The sequence below is a fragment of the Leptodactylus fuscus genome, chromosome 3, assembly GCF_031893055.1.
Source record: "Leptodactylus fuscus isolate aLepFus1 chromosome 3, aLepFus1.hap2, whole genome shotgun sequence".
NCBI classification, from domain to species: Eukaryota; Metazoa; Chordata; class Amphibia; order Anura; family Leptodactylidae; genus Leptodactylus; species Leptodactylus fuscus.
In genome coordinates this window covers 127,703,007-127,722,457 of record NC_134267.1, presented here as the reverse complement: position 1 = coordinate 127,722,457, position 19,451 = coordinate 127,703,007, and the positions used below count along the sequence as shown (strand labels likewise).

The 19,451-nt window shown below is 38.4% G+C and overlaps 1 protein-coding gene across 1 annotated transcript in view; it reads right to left on the bottom strand.

Annotated features, from left to right (window-relative positions):
* The window catches only part of COL12A1 (collagen type XII alpha 1 chain), a 124,026-nt gene that overhangs the window by 89,970 nt on the left and 14,605 nt on the right, over window positions 1-19,451 (bottom strand). Inside the window, exons 4-13 of the mRNA XM_075268312.1 lie at window positions 18,571-18,714; window positions 16,272-16,331; window positions 15,089-15,352; window positions 14,772-14,936; window positions 14,407-14,580; window positions 13,022-13,312; window positions 12,277-12,879; window positions 11,194-11,466; window positions 9,673-9,945; window positions 9,283-9,555 (exon numbers count right to left, since the gene is read on the bottom strand). Of these exons, the coding sequence (XP_075124413.1) occupies window positions 9,283-9,555; window positions 9,673-9,945; window positions 11,194-11,466; window positions 12,277-12,879; window positions 13,022-13,312; window positions 14,407-14,580; window positions 14,772-14,936; window positions 15,089-15,352; window positions 16,272-16,331; window positions 18,571-18,714 (2,520 nt within the window). The remainder of the gene's footprint in view (window positions 1-9,282; window positions 9,556-9,672; window positions 9,946-11,193; window positions 11,467-12,276; window positions 12,880-13,021; window positions 13,313-14,406; window positions 14,581-14,771; window positions 14,937-15,088; window positions 15,353-16,271; window positions 16,332-18,570; window positions 18,715-19,451) is intronic.

Here is a 19,451-nt window from a genome sequence, read left to right as displayed (position 1 = left end):
ATGGAAGCAGAAAGTCTGCAGAGGAAACGTCTGCGGAAAAAAACATGATGCGTTGCCACCGTGGTTTTTCCCACAACCATTTTTTTTGCTATTGCCCGTTCCACGGGGCCTTAGCCTTACAGTATGTACACACTTCAGGAGACCCTAGCCACGGAGATCGGGACCACTAAAACAGCAGTAACATGCAGCATTCGACATATCCCATTAACCTTAATGGGGTCCTTCAGGTGTTTGTCATTTTTAAACTGAAACCAGCGGAGCAAAAAGTCCTCTTTGCAGGACATTTTCCTCCACCAGTTTTCAGCGGACACTGTGATGGAGTCCAACACAGTCCACATTAAACAGAAACAGTCTAGAGAAGATTCGGTGACAACAGCATGTGTCATGTGTCATCCTGTGTATTTTTGGTTTGTTGCTATGTAATGGCCCAGACAAATCCAGCCCCATAATCTAATACTGTGCACATTTTAATGGTAAGAGAGAAAAAAGAGAAGAGAACTTTCATATTAAAAGCATTATGTGCATGGACAGGCAGAGCCGGAAGTCTGGGAAGTGTAGTCTCATCCAACATCTGCAGAGCATTGTATGATGTCAGAGAAAGGGGAATCATTTTGGAAACTCCTCATATAGAACCCATTAAGAAGCAATAGTATTTCTTATTTCCTGCATTGTTAAGGACCTACAGTATATTGTACAAAAAATCTTGGAAACTTGCAAACTGAAAGACTTGTTAGATTACATGACCACAATACATCAGAAAGCAGGGAGAAGCTAAAATTAGGATGTTTTATGGAAAGGTTTCTAGGATCTAATCCCAGTTGACTAGAAAAAGATTCTATGAAAAGAGCACCATACTGCACTGTATGAACTCGATGTGTCATTTTAACTGCCAAAAAGCCTAAAATAGGTTTTCCCCTTAACACAACTTATCTCAGAGAGTGAATGTCTTATAGGGTTGCACCTATTATGGGAACACAAGTCCAATGAACTTGATTCGAATTGAGGAAAGGTTGCACAGACAACACTGTCTATTATAATCCATTACAAATGCATCCCTATGAAAGATAAACCAAGTATTGTATGGGCGTCTATGGCAATCCCATAGCAATGAACTGAATTATGTCAATAATATTTAGAGGGAAAAAATACAGATTTGTGCTTTTGCAATTATTCTCCAAATCAGTGGGTTGTACCAAAGATAAAAACCACATCTGAATAAATGCTATTAACCATGAAGTGCCTGTGAAATGTCATGGGCTTTGGCGACATAGTTTAACACAAGAGAATGACTCAGCAATGGAATGGAATAAAGATATACACAAAGAAACGTTTCAGCCAAAGTAAAACGCACTGTAAACATGACATATGCTTCCTGCGAGAGGCCAAGAGCTTCATTGTCAAGAAATGTCAATTCATTTTAATTCTCCTGTTGGAGGAAGTTGATATCTCAAACATTTTGGGGTTTCCAAAGCAACAGCATTAATAATACGGCATAAATTAAGGGGGATATGAAACGCCGTTCATTTCATCTCATCAAATGTCTTTCATAAAAACAATGATGACATCATTTAATAATTGAAGATATGGTTTCAGTAAAGCTTACATTATATTACTCCTGATGTATTATGTCATAGCTCTTGGGTAAATGACATTGCTATAAATCTATATGATTATTACATACATATGTACAGTATAAAGCAGCTTCCAGTTGTAGAGGATTACATGGAAGCGCAGATGTTGTAACATATTGTTTGTCGTGCACACAAGGAACATGGACTACGTATATGTTACAAGTATGTACCTTGTGATACTAAGACAAAATCTAACGTCATTCATCTGTTTGATAAATACAAGGCGGGTTACAGTACGGTTAAGGCTTTATCACATCTGCATTGGAGCTTCCATTAGAAGACTCATTTGCAGATACTGGCAAAAATCACAGAGGAAAGATGACCGAATGCAGGACTTGTTCACCTGATAAAATGACAGACATCATAGACATCATAACAGATACCCCATAGAACCCATTATAGTCAATGGGTTCTATCTGGTTCCATTTATGTGCCACATATGATGGATCCGTCGCCATTGGATGTGAATATAACCTGAAGAATGAAAGAGCCCTCAGGAGTATTACGTATGGGGGCCTATGGGGATACCGTACCAGCACCAAATTATGTTTTATTTTATATCTTAATTGATATTTTCTCTCATTAATAAAATGGTTCTGGTTACTTTGATTACTTCCCTTACTGTATTTAGTTGATTGAAGGTCAGTCACAGGCCATGCTGTGGTAATCCATCAGCAGGTCCTTCTGATATTCTGCCCAGCAGCAGCTTCTGTCAGCTGATTGGTCTGCTCAGTTTTGGCGGGAAGATTTCGGGAACGGATCACGCTTCTTCCCGCAGCACTTTGAACAGAAAGTTTGCAGAGTTTTCCTCCGTGGACTTTCTGTTACATTTATCGCTATGGGAAACCCGCCAGCGTTTCCGTAGATATAATTGACATGCTGCGATTTCCAAAACTGCACTGGTTTTGGAAATCGCAGCGTGTCTGCGCTGCGGTTTTAAATGCAAAGTGGGCATGGGATTCACATGAATCCCATCCACTTTGCATTTACTGTAGAATGCCGTGATTTTTCCAGCGGTGTTTCTACCACGGGCAAATCGCAGCGTATCCGGCCCGTGGAGCCCCGGCCTATGGTACTTTTTTCTTAAAATGGATGCTAGATGACTTTTTCATAATTTAGTATTGGGACATTAACAGGAAAACACTAGTGTATGTGCCATAGGGTACTTGCAGTGATAAAAGTGTAGGATTGGTAAAAATTCTAACTTTTTTTTCATTGACTGCCAAAAACCTTTAAATCATCTGTTTCTGCAACAAGTGTAACAGGAAAAGCTTTATTACAATCCTTATAGGACCTTTCATACTATAAGGTAATGCTTTAGCCTTTTACCAACTATGCTGTTTGACCATTAGAAACAACTCAATCTGTTGCTAGTAATAGGTGGTAAGAGTAAGGGTAGCAATATACATCCCAGTGAATTAAGGGAGCACGCTCAACCCCCTGTAATTAGAGATAGGCGAATCGGATTGTACTGAATAGAGTTCAACCTCAATATTCCAAATTGCTAATCTTTTTACAAAATCGAACAAATGGAGATTCTTCTCAGATGAACTAAAATAGCCATTACATTATACTCTGGGGTCTCTTCAGTCCCCATAGTATAGCATGTTGAGGCCCTAGGGGATGTGAAAAAAATAAAAAACTTTCATACCCATCTTCCTTTAAGTCTTTTGGGCACTCTCACGGCACCCTTGCGCAGAGAAGAGTATAATAATGTCACTTTTCACTGTGACATAACTTCCACTTCAAATCCTTTACTCTGCCCTTACTGCAATAAGAGAAGCTTCACTGCAACCCGCCCAGGGCCTTCCACACTGTGTGGTTATAGTCTAGCAATTAATTGAATTTGATGTGTGAAAACCACAACTAACTCACACAATGATGGCTCAAAGAGCAGGAGGGATGGCAACAAGCCAGAAGGACAAAGCAACCTGTCTACAAATAGAGTATTCAGAATTGCTGGGAACAGTGGCATAACTAGGGTTTCAGCACAGGGGGGGCAAATACATCCAGTGGGCCCCAAATTCAGGTATACTAATATTATAACAATACAGTGAATGCATTGGTCAACCAACTCACAGGGCCACTAAATTATATTTATTCAGTACTATATAAATGAAACAATTCACAAGTGATATTTCTCATTTTAATCATTCGTATTTCTCATTTTTTTCCATTCAGCCTAGACTACCAGGATAACTTTCAGTTGTGACCTTGTTTCTATAAAGTTTACAATACAAACATAATTGGCTGCTCCTTGCCAGGCTTTCATCCAACCTTTATATCACCTACACAAACTCCCCATCCTTCTGCTAATCCCCATGATATAATATCCTAGAGATGAATAATCCTCCTGTGTGCACTCAAAGATTAATAATATTGCCTTATGTCATAGGACAACCCCTGGAACTGGAAATGCAAGAGGTCAGTGGAGTGTGTGTGTGTGTGTGTGTGTGTGTGCGTGCGTGCGTGCGCGCGCGGTGCCATCATACAGGGAAATTATCCTTAGAATAAGTCATCAATGAAAAATTCTTGGTGGTCTGATCTAGGACCCCTGTGAATCAGCTACTTGAAGCAGCAATGGCTCTCTTTGAATGCTGCTTCTGCTTTGCAGGTCTATTCAAGCGAATGAGCTGAGATGAGATACCTTGCACAGCTGCTTTACTTTACAGAACTGTGCTTGGTAAGTAGTAAAGAGGCTGCAACACTCACACGAATGCTGCAGCCTCTTAAAACAGCTGGTTTACCGGGTGCCGGGTGTCAGACCCCTGCTGATCTTTAATTGATCATATATCCTACCCTTTAGGCTAAGTCCCCATGTTACAGTAGGGAATGAGATTTTGGGTAATCTCAACCACACGTTGTGGAAAGAAAAAGTTGCGTAAAAGCTGTTTTCTCAAATATGCTGCATGTTAATTTTAGCTATAGAATCATAAGCATTTTCCCTATAGATTTAATAGGGGAAGAATAAAACGCTGCTAAAAAAAAATCTTCTGAAAAAAAGTGCAATGCGATTTTTAGCTGCGTTTCACTAGATGCGGACTTAAGAAAATTATTTAAAAAATATATTGCAATAGATGACAGGTAGATAGACAATATACAGAATGACACTATAGCACTAACTGGATAATATATCTTTCTTTTACTGCTATACATTATGAACTGTGTAGTTGGATAAGGATGGAAAACAGCATCTGTTAGATCACTTAACACAGCGAGCGTAGCTGTAGTGACAATAATGTCAATATGCACGCTATGCACACAACCTCATGCTACAACAGGTTTTATTGGATACTAACAAGAAACACATTACTCAAGTGCTACTGATTTATTACATGAGTCTATGCAGAATATAATGATGTCTGTCTCAACAGAATAAGTTCATTTGGTTCCAGACCTAGACTTTTATATGTATGTGCGAAAGGGTTTGCAGTGGTCTATCCCAACAAGTCTCCCATTACTTCTGTAAACCAACCACTGTATCAGTTATCATTCCCCTTGTATGGCAATACTGTAATGCAACACATGCAAAGCCTTTAGAAGTCAGTTTTCTGACTTTGTATTAATAAATGTTAGTCGGAATATAGAGGAAAAGTATCACTGCTGAAGTAACCTCTGATAGATATTAGCTGCCCTTGCAATGTTTTTGCATGATTCCTGCGCACATTTAATACAAGGGAAAAAATCCATTCACATATACTAAAGCTTTCCCCTCATTATACCAAATTATATGATCGTCCAAATGGGGGACCACGGCATATCGTTGCAGTTTATGGACAGCCATTCATTTGTGTGGTTACCAGTGGCCTCTAATGATAAGAACAGCTTATCACCATGGCAGTAGAGAAGCCGGTGACATGAAACCATCCCTTTAATTCCATTACAAGTAACCATTTAAATCCACCAGAAACTACTACAGTCTAATACTATTTAGACTCTGAACACATAAGCCAGGAAAAAACATGACTCTGTCATTCAACAACACTGGAAGATCAATGAAAAATATGTAATTCTTAGGATGGATTCACACCAGCGCCCCGTCTCTGTTTTGCAGGTTTCCGTTTTCTGCCCGAGAAACTGGACAGGAGACGGAAACCTGCAGTCACTTTTCAAACCCATTCATTTGAATGGGTTTGGAAAGTGTCCGGCCGTGAGCGCCTGTGAGCATTTTGTGCTCTCCAGGGATAAACCAGTTTTTTTTAATCGGACACAAAATCAGACATGCAGGACTTTGTGTCCAGTTGAAAAAAAAAACTGTTTCACCGCGGAGAGCACAAAATGCTCACAGGCACTCACGGCCGGACACTGTCTGCCAGGTTTCCGTCTTCTGTCAGCAGAAGACGGAAACCTGAAAAGGGAGATCGGGCGCTGGTGTGAAAAAGGTATACATGTAGATAAGTTTCAAAAAAGGATTTGTAGAATCACCTCGCATATGCGTGACTTCTAATTTTTTATAACTTACAACTGGGAGAACATTGTAAAGTTTGTTTTTATTATACAGTTGAGTACATAAGTTTTCAATGTAAAGCCTTTTGGCATAGACTCATTTTCACCAGTGTTTCCACCAGGCTATGTAAGGAGATTGTTCCTTCTATATCAAGTCTTGGCTCTCATCTACTCTTCTGCAATATGAGGATAATTATCATTGGTTTTGTAATCAGATGGCACATTTTACAGAGGCATGGGCTGGGTTACTCTGCCGACAGCAATGGAAAAAGAGAAAGCATTTCACCTCCAAATTCATCTCCACAATCAACATCAAGACTGATTTAATATGCTAACAAGTAAAGTGTAGTCTGTGTTTGCTTTATAAATTTATGCCCCTAGGTTGTAAGAAATGAAATGGTGCCAAGAATCTTCTAACCACCTCCTCACTCCTGGGAAACTCGATTGCTAAAACAGTAGCATTTAGATCAGCCACAGACTATTGAATTCCCAGTTCTTCTGCCTGTATTTTCCATTACGTTTCTATTTGGGCTATGACGAGGTTTGGTAATAACTTGTATTGTAGGGCCATTAAAGTGTTGGACAAACAGGGAAAGCTGCCTGCAATTTTCATTAGCACTGTGCACTGAAAAGATAATTGTATGCCAGCTACCACAAAAAATAGAAAATATGAAGCTTTCTGCCCAAAAGATTAAAATGAAAATGATTGTCCACCCCCAACATATCAGGTTCCTTTCCTCAGTTCACAGTGCCTGGAAATAAAGCATGGTCAGCTAAATCTGAGTCCTCTGTTTAAATCATCATCGTATACATTGTAAGTGTTTGCTGTACAAAGAGTCTTCTTTCATTTCCTTCAGTGCATGGCTTTCATGCATAGACCAGACGTGCCATAGGGTAATTGCCTAAGAATTCTCTTTGCAGAGAGGTAAAGCAGATATTTCAGACTTTGTCACTAATTCAAAGGGATGAAAGGGGATCTCTAGGTAGGAGACATACAGTATTAAAGGTTTTATTAAAGAACTGTTACCAGCCAGTCCTCAATATAATGTTAATATGGAACTGTTCATATGGTAATGAGAGCCAGACTTGTATTGCTGGGTGTGCTAATATCGGATACTGCATTGTGTGCACTGCAGCCAATCCTATAGGTTATCCTGGCTACAGCAGATAGTAGACAGCAAGTGACTGGGAAACATTACAATAAGAGTGGTAGTGGATTAGTTTGTGACTATTTTTATTTTTGTATATCATTATAAGCAGGGTTATAACTTTTTGGCTGGACAACCTCTGTAAAGTATAACTCCGCTTATAAAATAATTTTTCATAAATGAATATAAAAGATTTATTAAATAAATCTGTTTCATTCTTCACTTAGGCTGTTCTCCTTATCATCACTAAAACTGTTTATTTACATGGAATCGTTTTTGTACTCACCTCTCAAATAGATGTCTATGAAGAGGGGAGGGGTGGAGGAGTCTGTTAATTGATTTATTGCCTCATTCTGTGCACTAGTAGACTAGTAGACTTGAAGATACAACAGAGCTTCCTAATAGTGTAGCAGATTTATCTACAACCTCCTCCTCCTTCCCTCTCCATAGACTTCTATGTAAAAGGTAAGGGTGTGTTCACATGGTAGAATGTCTGCCTCAGACTCCTGTGGCAAGAAAGAACATGACACTTATTTTTTTTAACATCCAGCCATGGTGGAATCTGCCGCTGAATTTGGGAATCCACCCCAAAATCAACTGCAAATTTCGCCATGTGAACAATACCTTAACTCGGCCTCATTAAAAAAAAGAAGTAAACATTCATCTTCATATAAATACATTACAACATTTCTTATATTCACCTCTTCTATTTATTTCTGAAAATGTGATTATAATTGGAGATACACCTCAAATATTTCTAGCACGCTGTGAAATGAGTCAAGTGTATTATGCTAAGTGCAGCATTTTGTCATGTTTTGTCTTGTTACAGGATTCTCCTCTTTGTTCTGGAATATGTAAATGACATACAATGTACATCTATTTAAACAGAATTCTATATTATGATAACTAAAACACAACAGACTAATTCTGCAAAAAAAGTTATTAAACGTCAATATTCTGTAAACTTGTTTGACGGTTATATAGCACTCTAGGGTGCTGCAAAGTGTAAGTGTTTGCTTTAACGCTACATCCCATTTTAGTTTCCCTTAGGAAGTTCAGTTTAAAGTAGAAACTGCAATGCACATAAACAGGCATGTGGCTGCCCGCAAAGATTTATACATATAGTCATAGTAAAACTTTATAGACACAATGAAGGTTATCCTACTTAAAAAGGCACCCACATGTCCTTTCATGTTACTCTCTTTAATATTTCTTTATGGTTTTAATATGTTTATATTCCTACCTTTATCACACTATGAAATTATACAAACTGTATTGATAAGCAGTTTTATAGAGCCTAACATATTTATGGTACCATTATTGTGTAGGAGATATGTTTTTAGACAGATTTTGGAATTTGTTTGGAGATAAAAATTAAGTATACAATATACAGCGGAGGTAGTTAGAAGAATAATAGTGCACCAGATATGTAATGTTAGTCTATTAGGTGACAGCTCTGATTGTTTAAGTTGTGCCTCTAATTAAAAACGTTTCTTACTTGAATAGTATAAGATATATTGATATTTTGAACAAATCTTAAGAGAAACACTTATTTCTCCATTTTACAGTCTAAAAGTCTATGGAGAGGGGAGGGATACTGCTAGAAATTACACACATAAAGCGCCTGCTAAGCTCTGCTGCAGGTTGTAATCTTCTAAGAGCATGCTCTGCCACTATACAGAATGAGGCAATTCTAAAGCTAGCAATGGCATCCACCTTCCTTCTCTATAGACTTCTGTTTGGACATGGATATGAGTGCTATTAGATATAAGAGTCCAAGTGAAATGAATGAGGAGGAAATAAATATTACTGGTCACCGATCTGTGTTTTTTGTGACTTTTTCAGTTGTTTGTGAAAACATTAATACTGCAAATGCTTGGAGAATTACAATTTGGCAAAATCCTCATAGTATTCCCTAGGAAGAAGCTTATTCATAACAAAATTCCTATAGATGACGCATCAAATAAGTAATCTTTTCAATCCAGTAATACTTTTCTAAGCAATGAAATGCTGTGACATATTGAAAAAAGTGACTTATCAAATAACAATGTTCTTACCATCAAGAGTAGTTCCTTCACCCGAGAGAGCAGATCCAGCTCCTGATCCATATAAAGCATTTACAGAGAGGGAATAGGTGGTGCCAGCATCCAGTTCTCTTAATACTGTGTCAGTTACAGTGCCTCTCAGTGTAACCTCTTTGGGTTCCCCTCCTGTGGCTGGGGTGTAAGTTACAAGGTACTGCTGAACTTTACCAGGGGCTGCATCCCAGGATACCCTCAAGCTAGATGTGGTAGCATCATAGACTCTCAGGTTTCTTGGTTCTCCCAATACTGTATGTGCAAAAAAAACACAAAATGTATCTCAACTCTAAGAGCTTATGAATGGTTCAGTTTTAATCATATATAATTTGAAGAGTTTAAAACAATGGGACAAATCAGATTCTTCACCTTCCTCAGTTGCTCCATGGCCTGTAAGAGGCTTTCCTTGACCGGAGCGATATTCGGGTGTCACAGATACATGGTACTTTGTGTCAGACAAAAGATTATACAGTGTCACAGCTCTTTCATTGCCCGGGACTGTTACTTCTTTTCGTTCTCCGCCAGAAACTGGACGATATCCAATCCGATACCGCAAGACATTCCCAAGGGCTGGTGTCCAGCCCACCTTAAAGCTGTCGGTGGTTTCATCACTTACTATAAGATTTCGTGGTGCTCCTTTCACTAAAAAAGGTAAGGTAAAAGAAAAAAAAACTTACTAGCAAACCTAATGATCAAGTTAGAGATGGAAAAGATCCACAGTCTTAGTATTAAACTATGCCATAGGGTGTGGTCCGGAAATCCCTGTAAATATCTCTTAAGGTGACTATGCGAAAACCCTTTGTTATACATAGTTGTATCTTAAACTAGATTTATTCCTGGTATACTAGGAGTTATGTGAGTTAATAGAGTCCCTCGCTTTATTAGGTCTATCAAAATAACTTTATGTTAACAATGTTGATCACTGCCAAAATGAGTTTTTTTTTTTCAAGGAAGATGGTTATTGGTATAACAGAGACAAAGATACCTCCCAGCAAGAATTTCATAAAATATTTTCACTGGCTGACTCACTAGACTTTTTTTCAGCTGTCATTTTGTAAACATGGGTGTATTAAACACTTTATGAGACACTTATTATATCATTACTTTGTTATGTTTCTCAGCTATCTACTTTATTTTGTAAAATATACAGAATTTGCGACAGTGCCTTAAAACATCTAGACAGTTTGGGTCCAGACATTACAGGGGTTATAGAGGTCATATAAAGTAAGAACTATTTTGAGCAGATTCCGTACATGGTAACTTATTTTTCAGTGTTGGGTATAAAATTACTCGCAAGAAACCTAATCTTTATGGCGGTAACACGGTGGCTCAGTGGTTACCACTACAGCCTTAGAGCACTGGTAGTCCTGGATTCGAATCCTGCAAGGACAACATCTACACAGAGTTTTGATGTTCTCCCTGTGTCTGCGTGGATTTCCACCCATACTCTAAAACAGTGGTTCTTAACCTTGTTTGAGGTACCGAACCCACCAGTTTCATATGCATATTCACCAAACCCTTCTTTAGTGATAAATCAAATATGATTTACTTCCAAATTCAAGACATAGGTATATGTTTTTTTACTGGTACACAAAATAAACCGTGCATATGGCCTAGGGTTCGATCGAACCCTGATTAAGAACCACTGCTCTAAAGTCATACTAATGGTGAAAAAAATGTACATTCTGAGCCCTATATGGGGCTCACAATCTACATTAAAAAAGAAATCTAATTTTTATCTCACAGTCTACACCAAACTGCATAGTAGATGGTATTCAGGGTCTCGGGGTCTCCATCTGAAGACCAAAGGACTCTCCTTGAGATCAGGTTCTAAAACTATATTTGACTCAAACCCTTTTTATTCTTATTTTTATATCTAATTACTCTTACCTTCTAAAGTTGTTTCTTCCCCTTCCAATGGAGGACTCTCTCCTTCTTCATAATCTGCAGAAACTGATACAGCATAAGTGGTCTCTGGCAGGAGATTGGAAAGAACAGTGGTGGTAGTTGTGCCGGGCACAGACACTATGATTTCGTCTCCACCAACGGCCACTCTGTACTTGACAAGGTAGTTTACAACGTCTTCACCAGCTGGTGACCAGTTTACTCTGAAACTTCTAGCTGTAACTTCAGAAAATGCTAGATTCTGAGCAGGAGTCAGAGCTGTAATGACACAAACATTTATTTTTTACTAGTAACATTTTGTTTTTAACTATGATCTATAACCATTAAAGCAGTACAGACAAGATGAGTATTTGGTGTTGGTTTCAGGGGCTTACAAAAGGGATAGTTTCAGTTAAAACCACCCCTTTCTGACCTTGGCCTGCCACCAAAGCTTATCGGTTACTGTGCCCCACTGTACTGATGGAAGTGTTCATTGCTTACCGGCAGACTCCGGGGAGTGAGTATACTGTCAGTACTCATAAACTTAGGATTCCCCACTCCTTTTCTGTGCTGGCTTTGCTCTTGTGTACTGTGTACCAACACCAAAGGCAGAGAAGAAAGGGGGAGTCTCAAGAGAGTTTGGAAATGAGAAGCATACTTACTGTTTACTTCCCAGGTCATGTAATGTATAAGTGATGGGAGCATTATACTGTGTGGGGTCTGGGGCATTACAATGTGTCGGGCTGAGGCTAATATACTGTGTGAGAACTGGGACCATAATACTATACGGGGTTCACTGAGGAGGGATCCCACAGAGATGCGTTGGGACACTTAGGGGACAATTGTGTGTTGGCTCTAAGGAAAGCATTATATTGTGTGGGATCAATAATATAGAATTGTAAATTGTTTTATATGTGGGTAAATCCACTCCCCCTCCCCCCATTAGCCAGTAAAATCCTGCATATGCTATTTATACATCAGTGTATATTACATTTCCATGCCTACAAAGAGCATAGTATTTTCATGATGAGGCATGCATTGCAGTGAAACTGAACGGACAACATACTTATATGTACGCTGAAAACTTACATTTCCTCTTTATTGTTGCAAGTTCTTGTTCAATTCGAAGACAGATCGATTGAGTTAGCTCAAAAGAAATTCTTTGGAAGGCATCAAAGTCTTCTACTGTGTAGACATGGGTATCAGCAGGTGGGGAAGCTATTGCTTCCAGCTCAGTTCTTACAGCATCTTTAACACCAACAGCGAAAATCTCCACATCTGAGTTTCTCAACTTTATAGCCGGGTCTTTAAAGGCATCAGAAGACTTTCCATCGGTAATGAGTATCATTACTCTTGGAACATTTGCTCTTGCTCCTTTGTTCTCAACAAACACCTTTTCCCTGACAAAAGTCATGGCCCTACCAGTGTTAGTCGAGCCCCCTCTGTATGGAAATGTATTCACTGCATGAAGAATATCTTCGATCTTGTCATACTTGTTCAAAGAAAATTCTGTAACTGGATCTCGGCTGTACTGTACAAGACTGATCTGGACTTTGTTGGGTGAGATGTCAAAACTTTTCACAAGAACTTCCAAAAAGGCTCTGACTTTTGCAAAATTTGCCACTCCAATACTATAGGAGCCATCAACAAGGAGGACAACATCAGCTTTTATATCCACTCCACCAGAACATTCTGTGAAATACAATACCATCATATGTTATAGCTTTTGGACATTATTGAGAAGAGGATTTAAGGGAAAAATATTGTTTTTACATTTTATGTTTAGGGAAACTTTTCTACACAGGAAGGTAAACAATTTGAGTCAATATCTTACCAACTCTTATTTTCACTGCCTGGGTTTTTTCCAGTGTTGAGATTGGCTCACTCGCTGTGAGTTCTTTCATTGCAAATACATTAATTTGGTACTCGGTATCTGGGGAAAGATCCTTCAGAGTAAGGCTTGTAGTTTGAGGGCCAACATTCAAGGCTTGTTGTTTGCTTCCTGCCAGCATTGGAATAAGCTGAACTCTGTAGCCTGTGATTTGGCTCGGTGAAGGCCTCCAGGTGATCCTCATGGATTTGGAAGAAATTTCTGTGACCGTCAAGTCTGAAGGAGGATCTACAGCTAAAATTAAAAATAAAAAAAATGAAAGAATATTTGGATTTAATGGAAATATCCACACAGATGTTCTCGTGCCTGCGGATATTTAAAATGAAACTATGTACTATTTATAAATGACGACCAGTTAAGATGACCGTGTTTTGGACTGATTTGTTCTGCGCTTGCTACAAGCATGTTCTCTGTGAGTAAAAGGACTTCTCAGATGTAATGGACTGACTCCATATACTAGGCTTTGAACTTTATTAGGAAAGATAAATCGCAACCACATTGTTGCTATTACATTAGTTCCAATAACTAATGATTGCAAATCAAAACTATTACAGTAACATACATGTTTATGTGTAGCTGCAAATAACCTTAATATGTACAGTAAAAATGGTAGTATAAAGTTTTAAAGAATATTTCGGCCATTAAAGAAGTTATCCAGGCTTATTTTTCTAAGTCCTCAGGATAGGTCATAAATACCGGTATATGATTGATAGGGGGTCGACACCCTGTTTCCCTGTCCAATGAACTTGATGGAGTCACTTCAGGTACCCATCCAGTACACAATACATGCCAGAAGTAGACAGCTCCATACGTTGCCTAGCAGCCCAGCGCCTTCACTACAGCTCAGCCCCCAGTGAAGTTAATGGGAACTGAGCTACTGTAAAGGGACCAGGCTGCTATACAGTGGATGGATCTTTCTACTTTCAACCTTGTATTGTTTACAGGACGGGCACCGTAAGCAGCTCTAGGTGCTGACCCTCTATCAATCATATATCCTGAAGATAGGCCATACAAAATAAATAAACCCAGACAACCCCTTTAACTATTAGAACTCCACATATCATTAGAACAGGTTACCATAATTCTCTGTCAGTCACAGCACAACTTTAGAAGCATATAAGAAATATAGTGGGCGTGCTGTTTCCCTGCCATCAGTAGAGTTGTATGACTGGTTGTGTTCATCTGCCTCTTCATACATCTCCTGTGATGCTAGTGATTTTAAGGAATTTCAGACCATATGGATTCAATATTAGAGATTAACAACTGGACAGCTCCTTTAAATCTGTATAAAAGTCAAAGAGTAATATGTATACCGAGCCATAACTTACCTTCCTCCCCACTAATGAGTTCACTTAGTTGTTCATCGACTCCAGAGCAAACTTGAGAAATAATTTCATTCTGAATATCAACTATATTATCAAAATTGGCAACACTGTAGACATGCTTCAAAGAAGGTAAGGAGGCCATTTGTTTCAGTTCTTTTGCGTCTGCTGCCTTAATTCCTACATGAAAGAAAACAGCACATGATTCATTGCTTATTTCCAATATTGGCTGCATATCAGTGTCTCCAGTAACATCAACCATCATGGACTGTTACTTTCCACTATTTCTCTAATAACATTATGTTGCAGTAAACAGATCGAACAGATGCAGGTCATATATAATTCCTTATGATGAATACTTGTTTTCTTACCCAATGTAAACACTTCAACTCCTAAATTCTGAAGCTCCTTTGCAGGAACTTCTACCTCATCTTGGGATTTTCCATCGGTGATAATAATTGCAATTCTAGGAAATCCTTTTCTGGATCCAGCGGATGAGGTAAAGCTATTTCTTATCAAGTAATCTATGGCGTCACCTGAAATGAAAAGGTTGTATTAATAATACACATGCTATGTATATCTGTATCTAACTGTATTCAGTGTGTATTACTTAGACTGCAATGTCAGTACATCAGATACAGACAATATATAACTATAGATTTAAAGATGGAAACTGTAAAGCCAATACCTGTCATTGTGTTCCCTCCTTTGTAAGGTATTCTCTTAATAGCAGCCAATAAATCATTCTTCTTGTAATATCTGTTCAGATTAAACTCAGTCCTGGTATCAGAGCTGTACTGAACAACGCCGACCCTTGTCTTATCTTCTCCAATGTCAAATGCCGAAACCAAAGAAGACATGAAGTCAAGGATGTATTTAAAGTTGGCTCTGCCCACACTCCAAGAGCCATCCACGAGAAAAACTACATCAGCAACTGCACTGATAGAACACCCTTAAAGGAAGATAAAGGAATCATTATAAAAACACATCAGGACACTTTAAGCAAATGCATCATCAAGGATCAAGTCAAGGCTTGTGCTGTATACAGGAGCAATAGTTGTATTATTTTCTATGGTGCTTTGTAATGGGGTGCCAACAATTATGGCCATATATATATAAGATTGTTTCAGTTTCACCCAAAATTGACTTTCATGTAGAAAAAACCCTATTCTAGCTAAATCTTTAGTCATCATATACAGTGTGTGTGTGTGTGTGTGTGTGTGTGTGTGTGTGTGTGTGTGTTTGGATAATACTTAATGGTACTGTAAGATGATGCAGATTATGTCTCAGGATATAGCATATCACAAAGTTAAAGCACTAAAGTTGAATGGGCGCTTCTTCTGATTCCTGTATTCACATGTTAAACGTGAATAAATGGCAATTGTTTTTTATAGGGATTCGCTCTTGTGGCTTCATAGTCTCTCAGTAATTCATAAAATGTAATTGGGTTTCACAGTTTACTCAGCACAAATAAACAAATTTGCTTGTTTAAAAGCTTTGCCAAAGATATCACATAGGAAACAGGCAAGCATAGTTACAGTAGCTGGTCACACTGCAAACTTAACAATGTGGAATAAGGGTGTGCACACTTAGTACATGTTCACATTAAGTTATTAGTATATAGAAATGTATTTATTTCCTATTCACTAGCAGGGTTATCACAGGCTGACAGGCTATTCTTTTCCTTGTACATTGCATTTACTTGAATGTTTCCGCAGACACAAGATAAATGCAGGACTAACACATAACGCTTGGCTCCTTTTCAATAACTGGAACAAGGGAAGCAATTACTATGATATATACACATGCCCCTTGACCTTATCCCATTTTTAAACACACATGTTTCCATAGCATTTCAATGGAGTACATACGTGGTGAATCAGTGGTTAAAACTTTCTTTTCATCTGTCGATACACGGCCTCCTGTTTGAACTTAAAGACAGAAGAAAAAAATGATTAAAGAGAAAGTAGCAAGTAAAGTTTTATCTATACACTAAGGAATAGGAAACCTTTAGGGTCCATTCACACAGAGGAAAATGGTGAGGAATTTGGTGTGGATTTTCAGCACTGAAAAAAAGCCTCCCATTGACTTCAATGGGTTTCTTTTTCTGCTAGCAGTCATACAAATAGTTGGATTGTGAGTTTCCCCATGGATCTGTATATGCTAAATACATCTATATGGGTACCCTGCTATAATAATTTCCTTCCATATAGTGATATTGAACAGTTGGAGACAATTCTTCAACAATTATGCTATGTATGAATTTATCCCTAATATGGGTACATGGGCTATATTCGCAATGGGTTTGCTACCACAAAATCACTTGTGTTAAACCCACTGCAATGTATAATAGCAGCACTGAGGATGAGATTTCCACATGCGGCAGCTAATATTTATAGCACAAAGTTATCTGGACTGAAGGTTTTAAAAATTTTCAATGCAAAGGCCGAAAGCTGCAGCAATTCCTGCAGGTATGCCACAGCAAAAACCAACTCAATGCATGTGTTTTTTGGGACAACAGCTTTTAAGGAAATATGCTGGATCCAGTCTTAGGAAAAGGCCCATGTTGCGGAAACACAACTTTTTTATTGCAGATTTTTCTGTGTTGTTTTTTTTTCTTTTTAGCCAAAGCCAGGAGTGAATTGAGCAGTAGGGAAATGAAAGTGTTTCCTGTATATTTCCCATTCCTTTCCACTTGATTTTGGCTCAAAACAATTAAACAAAAAAAGCAGCCTTTCCACTACATGGGGACTTAGGGTCCATTCACATAGAACTTTTTGGTGCTGATTTTGACGCTGAATCTGCATAAGAATCCATGTGGAAAAAAAGCCTCCCATTGACTTCATTGGGTTCCTTTTTCCGCTAAAGTTCTATTGGGAGGCTTTTTTTGGAGGCTGATTTTAAGGAGGGTTCAGCGTCAAAATCAGTGTCCAAAAACTCTGTGTGCATTGACCCTTAGCCTTAGGCCAGGGCTCCACAAGTCATAAATGCTGTGGTTTGACCATGGTGGAAATGCTGCATCAAAAAACGCAGTGTTTTACAGTCCATGCAAAATGGATGGGATTCTAGCAAATCTCATCCACTCATTAGAGAAAAATATGCACAGCAGAAATTCTGTCATTTCCTAAACCGTCATGTTTTTGGGAATCGCAGCAAGTCGATCATACTTATAGGAACAATGGCGGTTTGCTAATTATAATTGAAGCAAAAAAGTCTGCAGAAAAAAACTCTTTGGACTTTCTGTCAACCTGGGGTCTTAACCTTAGGATTCTTTCACATGGAGGAAAATGGTGAGGAATTTGGTGTGGAATTTCAGCACTGAAGAAAAAGCCTCCCATTGACTTCAATGGATTCTGCTAGCTTTTTTTTTCCGCTAACAGAAAAAGGAACCCAGGGGGCCACACGGTGGCTCAGTGGTTAGCACTGCAGCCTTGCAGTGCTGGAGTCCTGGTGTTCAAATCCTGCCAAGGGCAAAAAACCATCTGCAAGGAGTTTGTATGTTCTCCCCGTGTTTGCATGGATTTCCATCCCATATTCCAAAAAGACATACTGATAGGGAAAAATGTACATTGTGAGCTCTATGTGGGGCTCACAATCTACATAAGAATAAAGAAAAGAAAAAGGAACCCATTGAAATCAATGGGAGGCTTTGTTTTTCAGTGTTGAAATTCCACACCAAATTCCTCACCATTTTCCTCCGTGTGAATTGACCCTTATACTTTCTCTCCCTTTATGAACTACACATAGTTTTTGGCTTAAACACTTTGGTATCAATGACATCAGTTGAACTTCATAATAAGGAAATTAAGGAAAAAATAGCTACTTTTATGAAGGCAGGGTGGCAAAAAGGTCACATTTTTAAGTTATATATTTTTATAAAATCCCTATTTAACAAGAAATATATGGTGTACACTTTCAAAGAACCTGTTTAAATCCATGTGATCTAACATCCAGAAACACATGACTGTAAGCCTCGCTGTGCTGGTAGGATCCAGCAACTTTTCTCCATTACAGCAGAAAGCAAGAAAGCTGTATTTAAAGCTTATTAAGGTGGTTCCAATAATGGCATAAAACAATACATTCCATATCGATTGTGTAGTGCCATCTGTGAATGTGCTCGCGTTGTACATTTGTAATCACTTGGATGATGAATCTCAGCTGAGTACTTACTTGTAAGTTGGCCAAACACAGGTAAACTTTCCTCCGATTCATCATATGAAAGTATTGTGACAACATACTCAACATCTGGTATAAGTTCTGTTAGTACAGTTTGGGTTGCGGAAGCTGGAAGATCCAATTCTTTTGCAGGTCCATCTGGTAAGCATTAAAGAAAGTATATTTAAGACATTTATTTAAAAAAACCAGAGCCTCTTACTCAGAACTCTGTTTAACATTAGAGACTATGTTACTTCATTATCATAAGCTGCTCATTTCTGAAATATTTTTGTGTTTGGTATGTGAATGGTCGCTGATCAAAAAATGTCAAAAGTATAAAAGCACAGCAAAGTTCGAAGAGGGGCAGATGGAGAGGTCCCCACATATTACAGGTTAGTGGTACCTTGTCAACCATTATAGCAAAATGTAGCAAATAAACTGAATTTGAGGAGCACTTATTGATATTTTTTTCTACTCACTTCAAAATTGTCTGCATCTTCTCTTACAAACTGCACAAGGTGGTTAGATATCCCTATTACAGATGTTGCATTGTGGCCCTAGAGCTTCATGATACTATGCTACTATGTGATATGTGTACTAAAAAGAAGGAGTATAGCTAGGAAAGAAGATAAAGGCCAATATCACCCGCACTACTGTGGGTCTCTGTGTTGAACATATACACTGGATTATGAAAATTACTGTAGCCATGACTAAAGTCCCATTAATTATATGCCGATTTATCTGTTTTAGGTATCATCCATTGCTTTCCCTTGTCAATGTCCTCTATAGCAACTTAGTTGCTGTCTACTAGCTAGTAATAGTATTTGGGGATATAATGTCCATTATTGACCTTTTACACTTATAAATGTCAGTTTACAGAAGTATTATCTCCTAGG